The following is an 8,847-nucleotide window of genomic DNA, read 5'->3' on the forward strand; positions in this document are numbered from 1 at the left end:
CGAGCCGAGCAGGCCGATGAAGGTCCTGAGCCCCCACCGGGCGATGGTAAGTCCCAGGGCCGAGCCGAGCAGGCCGATGAAGGTCCTGAGCCCCCACCGGGCGATGGAAAGTCCCAGGGCCGAGCCAAGCAGGCCGATGAAAGTCTTGAGCCCCCACCGGGCGATGGAAAGTGCTGCGGCCGAGCCACGCAGGACGATGAAGGGCCTGCGAGCGGGTTGATCATACCTCGCACTTCGGGGCGGTTGAAGCTGCTACGGCTGGAGCTCCCGAAAGCCGGTCGCCAGCCAGGGACCTGCGAACTCCCGATGTTGCGGTCTGCAGGGCCCACGGCCGAAGCCTCCGAGATGGTAAGTCCAGGCCCTGCGACCGGAGTTTTCAAGGTCGATCCCAGCTGGAGGCCGCCGACTCCACGATGTTAGGCCGTAGCGCGAACGGAGATACGACACGGTAAAGGTCGCATCTCCGTTGAGGAGGAGATTTGAAAAAAGGTTTCCACCAACCCCCCCCACCACCCCCCCCACATACACAGAGTTAAAAATAAAATAAAACGTACAATTAAACGATGACAGACAAAAAACAAAAACAAAAAAAAGACTGGATACTGATGGGCTGGATACCTTAATTGTCCTCCTCCAGCTTATGAACTTATGAAGAATAATAAAACATTATCAGTACTACTTTGCAAAAATAATCACACACAATGATTACTCTAGTTAATCCAAGTGTTATAATTCAAATTATTAACTTCTTATACTTTCTCCTACAGAAACAATATTGTGCGGCAGTGTGAACAGGTAAGAATTTGACGTGAATGCCTTTTCTATCTATCCCCCCATGACACGCTGTTAACTTGTTGGTGCCTGACTTCATCTGTCATTGTGGAGAAATAAGGAACTGCAGATGCTGGTTTATACTAAACATAGGCAAAAAGTGCTGGAGTAACTCAGCAAGTCAGGCAGAATCCCTGGAGAAAAAGGACTGGTGACATTTCCGGTCGGTAGCCTTCTTTGGAAGAAATGTCACCCATCCTTTTTCTCTAGGGATGCTGCCTGACCCACTGAGGTACTCCAGCACTTTGCCTCTATCTTACATCTATCACTGGTGGTGCCCAATTACTATTGTGCCTCACTTGGGAATGACAGATGACATGAAATTAAAGATTATTTTTTAATTATGTCCCCCTCTGAGCAATAAAAATAGGTTGATTTGTTGTTTGTTTCTCAACTATTCTCCATTTGTAAAAGTAATTTTAATTTTCTTTGCACAGTTCGGCTATGAATGATTTCCTGACTGCAGTTAATGCAAGCCAACTGTGCAACTTCAATATCACACAGTTTGCTTGTGCAGAGGTAAGCATTTTCATGACTTGAATCTCACACAAAGACGTCAATGGCAGTTTGCACTTAAATAATAGTCATAGTTATAGAATCACACAGCGTGGCAACAGGCCCATCGGCCCAACTTGCCCACACCGACTAACATGTCCCATCTACAATATTTCCACCTGCCTGCATTTGCCCCATTTCCCTCTAAACCTGTCCTATCCATGTACCTGTCAAAATATTTGTTAAACATTGGAATGGTACCTGCCTCAACTACCTCCTCTGCCAGTTGGTTCAATAAACCCACCAGCCTTTATGTGAAAAAGTTACCTCTTAGGTTCCTATTAAATCTTTTCTTCCTCACCTTAAACTGATGTCCTCTGGTTCTCAATTCCCCTGCTCTGGGCAAGAAGCTCTGTGCATCCACCCAATCTATTCCTCTCATGATTTTGTACACCTCTATAAGATCACCATGAATAATGTTAAATGTTGTAGAGGTGCTCTATTAAGACTATGTGTGTCTGACTTCCATGAGTACATTTAACTGTTGTGCTTTGAATGGCTGGTTGGTGAACTATTGCTCATCGTTGATAGTGAACACCAATATGCTGGGATGTTATAATCTAAGGCAGCGTTTTTCCTTTGCAGCCTCAGCTATTGCTTTTCGGTTTAAGCAGTGACCTCTTGTCAGATGTGTTTCAGTGCTTCACTGGCCTGAAGCCTCTGAACAGGTCGAATGAAATGGCCCTGACTGTTTTCATTCAGAAGCTTGACGGAACCAGACTGATGGAGGCCCTGGACATGTTCAACAACAAGGTAATTCATCCAGGGAGGGAACTTGGGAACCATTTTCAGTGATGTGGTAAGAATCTCTGGTATGGTTCAAAATACACGGTCAACACCTTGTAAACCGAGTAGTGAAAGGCTTGGATAGAGTGGATGTGGAGACAAGTCAAGTCAAATTTATTTGTCACATACACATACTCGATGTGCAGTGAAATGAAAGTGGCAATGCCTGCGGGTTGTGCACAAAAATAATTACAGTTACAGCATATAAATAAAGTTAATAAGTTACTAAACATAGCACAAAAAGTGTCGACAACCAGTGAGGAACATCCCATCTGTTCTCATCCCAGAGTTTCCACCTGTGCTGTTAACCTCTTGTTGGTAATAAATGTATTAAAATCTTTAGTCAGATGGTGGTGAATCTGTGGAATTCATTGCCACAGTCATTGGGTATTTTTAAGGTGGAGATTGACAGATTCTTGATTAGTACGGTGTTCAGGAGTTATGGGGAGAAGGCAGGACCCCAGAATGGGGTTGAGAGGGAAAGATAGATTGCCATGATTGAATGGCAGAGTAGACTTGATGGGCCGAATGGCCTAATTCTGCTCCTAGAACCTATGAACTAATGAAAGGTGTGATGTCGTATCTACAAAGGAAGCTCTGTCTCCACTGCTGACGTGTTGTGGTTTGTTTCAGACACGGAACACAACATTAATTCCCGTGATGACAAAAATGACGTTTCTGAATGCCTTGTGGGAGATGGTGAGGACCAGGGATAACTTGACCAGTCCCGCCTTCCTGAGGAAGTGGTTCCAGGAGCAATTCCGGCCGTTCATTGCTGGCATTTCCCAGTCGGTGCTGATGCCGCTGCTGAGAAGGGACATCAGCTGTGAAGGTTACCGAGCAGTGTGAGTGGACACCTCTCTTTTACAATCATCTGTTGCTGCATGTTGTATCGCGGAAGCAGACCCTGCGGAAGGCAATTTAACTTGTTCACTGCCATGGAGCACCCAGTACACAGTGCCTTACACAGGCAAGGGTCATTCCAAGATCCAACAGTAATTCTGTTTCTGGTTTTGGTTGAGTACTGCGCAAACACCTCATAAATGGTTATCTCGCGCAGGTCGGAGTGAGTAGAATCACTCGGGTGCCTTTTACACGTCTGCAAGTCGCAGATTGCCTTTAGGGTTATTTTTCAGTGAGGAGACAATCCTTCTGAAGATGAGAGGCGGTGTGAAACGAAAGAGGAAGATGAGCTAAGCTCAGGAACATTTTCAGGCTATTTCGAAACTAATCTTTGGCAGAGTTTTCTGACAGTATAACAGGCAATCTTTATGGTGAACTACCTTTCATTTAGCTGAAGTTTGAGGCATCATTTGGGAAGGATCCTAAAATTGTTCTCACCAGTTGAAAGGTGACTATTGATCTGGTGCTTGACAAATAATGACATTAATATCTATTTGTTTAGCTTAAATGGCCTGAATTATGGATTTGCTGAAATGCCGCGTGAAACACGGGAAACTGTGCTGAGACTATGGATCTTTGGTTACCTCAACAATACAGGTGAGATGGAAAGGCATTCGTAAATGATAACAAAGAGAAATTGACTTGTAATTCTCAATGCCCCAGTCTTTCACCCTGTCGTTGTTAGTCTGCGGCATAATTTAGCTTCCAGACGTTTAGGCCGCACGCTGACTGTGTGGAGTTTGTACGTTCTCCCAGTAATCTGCGTGGGTTTTCTCCGGGAAGCTCCAGATTCCTCCCACACTCCAAAGACGTACAGGTTTGTAGGTTAATTGGCTTGGTATAATTGTAAATTGTCCCTAGTGTGTGTAGGATAGTTTGGGAATCGCTGGACTGCGCGGACTCTTTGGGCCGAAGGGCCTGTGTCCACGCTGTATCTCTAAACTAAACTAAGCATTTACAATTAATAAAGTATCATTTTTGTCAAATGTATCATATTTATTTTCTTTCCTCTCAGCATTCCCGTTGCGTTGTTTTGAAAATGGCAGCGTTACCATCTACGTGAAAAACTATTTCCAAAGTTTTGCCGGTTTGCTCAATCTGACGGATGCATTTTTCCTGACTCCTGAGGTAAAAGCAAAATTATTCCTTTGGGTTTATGCAAGTATGAGTGATTGTTAATTTATCTTTTGAGACAATATTAACTGTACGGATGCGTTGGAGGGAACTGCGGATGCTGGTTTACACCGAAGATAGACACAAGATGTTAGAGTAACTCAACGGGACAGGCAGCATCTCTGGAGAAAAAGGATGAGCGACGTTTCGTGTCTGAAGAAGGGTCTCGACTCAAAATGTCACCCATTTTTCTCCAGGGATGTTGCTTGTCCCGCTGCGTTACTCCAGCTTTTTGTGCCTATTAACAGCACTGATGCTTTCCGATACATTTACACGTAAATGGAACCTTGACCCTGTGTCCAAGTGTGATATGTGGACTATTTCTGGTCATGGAGGTAAAATTGTCATTCTTATTGTTACAGGTGATCAATCTTACCGATCCCCGTGACTTGGCTGATGTGCTGAGCATGCCTGGATTCATTAATGACAACCAGATCCTGACCAGAGTGTTAGTCCTTGTCCAACCCATTGACAAACTGGCAGCATTCATGGACCGATTCAATGAAAGAACCCAAGACGTGAGCAGCAGCTGTTTTTATGTTTCCTGTCATACGTTGTAGTGTTGATCACATGGAGGGGTTTTCAAACAGATAGGGACACCTTAAGTTGTTGTGTGATTTGTGACCCTTGTGTTTGGTCCAGTGCTTCGTAAGCAGAAGGAATAATGATAGGACTGGTCCTGGGTGTGGAGGCTTTGACTGAAAGCACACAGTGCTTGTGGAAGAGAATTTGTAGAATTTACAAGATGTGTTAGTTTTGGAGACACAACATGGAAACAGGCCCTTCGGCCCACCGAGTCCACGTCGACCATTCATCACCCGTTCACACTCCCTACGTATTAGGGGCAATCTTTCAGAGGCCAATCAACCTGCAAACCCACAGGGCATTGGGATGTGGGTGAAAGCCGGAGCACCCATAGGAAACCCATGCTGCCACTGGGAGAATGTGCAAAGTCCACTCAGACAACACCCGAGATCAGGATCCATCCTAGGCTTTAGTTTTAGTTTGACAGATACAGGTAAAGAGGCCCAATAAGCCCGCGCCGACCAACGATCACCTGTTCACCAGTTCTATCCTAAACACTAGGGACAATTTACAGAAGCCAAAAGCTTCAGGTGTCACATCATTCTGTTAAATTGAAGGTGTACAATTTTAACAGAAGCCTGTTTCCTCTCCCTTTGCCAGAGTAAACTCTCAGCCGCTAACCGAGCTGCGATCCTGGAGGGTGTGTGGCCTCTGTTCACCAGCAGTCTGCCTGTGCTCAATGTCACCCAGGTGGATCAATGGCTTCAGTTCAGATTAACTGCATATGTGCCATTCATCACTTCTGCCCTTTTGGCTTCCAACAACAGCCTGAGGATCGACTGCCTTTCCTACCGGAAAATGTAAGTACACCTACGTTGAATGTACATTCCACGGGTAAACCCCTCAAGTGTGTCAGTCATCCCAAGTGATTGGCTTTCTCAGTGCGTTATCTCTGAGGTACAGTCAACTGATTGATTGAAACTGAGCATTGTGTTGAAAAAAAATCCCATGTCTTGCAGGAAGGAACTGCAGATGCTGGTTTAAAGCGTAGTCACAAAATGCTGGAGTAACTCAGCGGGACAGGCAACATCCTGCTTTGACAAAAAGAATGTAGATTTATAAAGGGAATTGTCATGGTGATTTTTGGGTGTGAACTTGAAAGGGTTCCCGCCGGGTCGTGCAGCCAGAAGTTGGCTGTGGATTGGCCGCGAAGAAGCCCGGGTCAGAGCCCGGCCAAGGCCTCGCGGGTCGGCACCATGGAGGCCTCGGGAGAGGACTCGGTAACTTTGTGGACAGCTGGGTGCGGCTGACCCACGGATGAGACGGACACGTGAAGTGGGGTGTCGACTGTGGTGCGGTCTCACGTTGGCGGTGAGATCTCACAGCGGCGGCAGTGAGGTCAACGGCCGATGAGAGCTTGGAGGGATCACCATGAGGGAGGGAAAAGAACAATGGAGGACCTGTCATGGGGGGACCGCCGTGAGGGCAGGGGGGAGGACAAAAGGAGAACCCGACGTGCTTGTTGTAAATTTGTCAGTGCCGTAGGTGGCCGCTATTTGTATACATTGGGTATACCAGCAAAGAATTTCTCTGTGCCTTGTGACGTGACAATAACGTATTCCATCTTTGGTTAAAAAGAATGGGTGTCGTTTCGGGTCTCGAAAAAGGGTCTTTATCCGAAACGTCCGAAGAAGAGACTTGACCAGAAACGTAACCCATTTCTTCTATCCAGAGATGCTGCCTGTCCGCCTGAATTACTCCAGCATTTTGTGTCTATCTCATGTCTTAGTTACTGAATGTGTTACATATCATCGAATGTGAGAGAGGAATGGAGAGTCTGTTTCAGCGGGTATGTGTACAAATCAAGAGTCGTGATTGTTTAATTGTCTGGGACTATCTATAATACACTGGGAATGGAACAGGGAAATTCTTTATTGTTGCAGCTTTACAGCCGCATTAATGCAAGAACACTACAGCTAAATATATAATAAAACATAATACCACAAATGATCATGGATCAACCCATGATTATCCATGGATCACGGACATAGAGAGGATGTTTCCACCAGTGGGAGAGTCTCGGACTAGAGGTCATAGCCTCAGAATTAAAGGACATTCCTTTAGGAAGATGAGGAGGAATTTCTTTAGTCAGTGGGTGGTGAATCTGGGGAATTCTTTGGCATAGAAGGCTGTGGTGAGGAGGGAGAGATAGATTAGCCATGATTGAATGGCGGCATAGACTTGATGGTCCAAATGGCCTAATTCTGCTCCAATCACTTATGACCATATCAATATTAAGACTAGATAACCAGACTCTAATTGAGCAATTTTATACAAAATCCATAGTAGTTTGATGCAGGGTTGTAGTTAGGGTTGTGTGGTTTGGGTCAAGAGCCTGATGGTTGATGAGAAGAAGCTGTTCCTGCACCTGGATCTTATGGTTCTCTGGGCCATGCCTCTTCCCGACAGCAGCAGTGAGATGAGAGCGTGGCTGGGGTGGTGTGGATCTTTGACATTGGCTGCCCTCTTGAGGCAGTGCATCCTGTAGGTCTCTTCAATGGTGGCGAGATCAATACCCGTGATGGACCAGACAATGTCCAACACTATCTCCATCCTCCTTTGTTCCTGGTCATTCTTGGCACTGATCGAGTATCTCTCACCACGTGTACATGTAACGAAACACTGATTGAATGTTACCATTAGATTGTATGGTGCTACACTTTCAGTTCTATTGTCGTGAGTTATATTGTTTTCTTTAGTAACTGTAGTCAAGCTGATGATGATATTCTAAATGTTATTACATTTCTTGAATTTCTCCTTTAGTGTCAGAACATTGAATGCTCCCTACAGTGAACTTACTGCAGACAAACAGAGGGAAATCTATGAGGGCATCAAATCTTATCTCCAGCAAGGTGACGTTACGCTTTCTTGTTGAAAAGCTCCAGAGGTGGAGTTGTTATGACCCGTCGTAGTCAAAGATGGCCCGAGAACCATAAGATCCAGGTTCAAGAACAGCTTATTCTCATCAACCATCAGCAGAGTTCTAGTTGCTCCCCAGGGTACAGAGATTGACTGTCTCCATGCCAACCAGCGATTCCCGTACATTGGCACTATCCTACCCACTAGGGACAATTTACTATTTTTACCGAAGCCAAATTAACCTACAAACCTGTCCATTTATGCACTATGGGAGGAAACCAGAGCACCCGGGGACAACCCATGCTGTCATGGAGCGAATGTACAAACTCCGTACAGACAGCACCCAGAGTCAGGATCAAAACCGTGTCTCTGGCACTGTAAGGCAGCAACTCTGACGCTGTGCCACCATGTCACACTGTAAGATACAGAATGTGGAATATAGTTCTCAGTATTGTAGCCTAACAGTTCCATAGACAATGTCTAATCTCTACAGTGAGGTAGATATCGAGGTGAATGAGACGGTATCCCCACTTATGGAATGTTATTGGGTGACCGTAAACCACTCTGTCTACCTTCTCTTCCCCCTTTACCCCCCATCTACCCCAGACTCACCAATACCCTGACCGTCAACCAGATAAGCTGTGCTTCACCGAAGCAAAGTATGTGATGGTTAGTTAGTTTAATTCTAGTTTAGTTTATTGTCTTGTGTGCCGAGGTGCGACAAAAGCTCTTGTTGCTTGCTATCCAGTCAGCAGAAAGGTAATACATTATTACAATCGAGCCATTTATAGTGTAGAGGTACAATAACGCTTAGTGCAAGATAAAGTCAGTAAAGTCCAATCAAAGATAGTCCAAGGGTCCTCGATGAGGTAGATAATAGTTCAGGACTCTCTCTGGTTGCGGTAGGATGGTTCGGTTGCCTGATACAGCTGGGAAGAAACGGTCTCAGCTGTTGGTCGTGGAAGTGCAATTCCTGCTTGATTGTGGAAATGATGTTCGGCATGACTTTTCATTTTCCACAGAATTAACGTGGAATTATTTTTCTTACAGGTCCCAAGCCCACGTGCTATAATGTTACTGATCCCGCCCTGAACTCCACTGCCTGGTTTGCTCAATATCTGGGGCTTTACATGAATCACATATCCAGGGTGGATC

The 8,847-nt window shown here is 45.5% G+C and overlaps 1 protein-coding gene and 1 long non-coding RNA gene across 2 annotated transcripts; both read left to right on the forward strand.

Moving 5' to 3' along the window:
• The first annotated feature begins 765 nt into the window (after nt 1–765).
• On the forward strand, nt 766–4,808 carry LOC144604165 (uncharacterized). The gene is made up of 7 exons (XM_078418370.1): nt 766–795; nt 1,269–1,350; nt 1,972–2,139; nt 2,806–3,017; nt 3,578–3,672; nt 4,091–4,203; nt 4,611–4,808. The coding sequence occupies exons 2-7, from the start codon at nt 1,276–1,278 to the stop codon at nt 4,806–4,808; spliced, it is 861 nt and encodes a 286-aa protein (XP_078274496.1). The 5' UTR covers nt 766–795; nt 1,269–1,275.
• A 722-nt stretch (nt 4,809–5,530) lies between these two features.
• LOC144604213 (uncharacterized) lies at nt 5,531–8,841 on the forward strand. The gene is made up of 3 exons (XR_013548702.1): nt 5,531–5,633; nt 7,597–7,685; nt 8,743–8,841. It is a non-coding gene; the product is annotated as an uncharacterized LOC144604213 (long non-coding RNA).
• The last annotated feature ends 6 nt before the right edge of the window (nt 8,842–8,847 follow it).

The sequence above is a fragment of the Rhinoraja longicauda genome, chromosome 21, assembly GCF_053455715.1.
Source record: "Rhinoraja longicauda isolate Sanriku21f chromosome 21, sRhiLon1.1, whole genome shotgun sequence".
NCBI classification, from domain to species: Eukaryota; Metazoa; Chordata; class Chondrichthyes; order Rajiformes; family Arhynchobatidae; genus Rhinoraja; species Rhinoraja longicauda.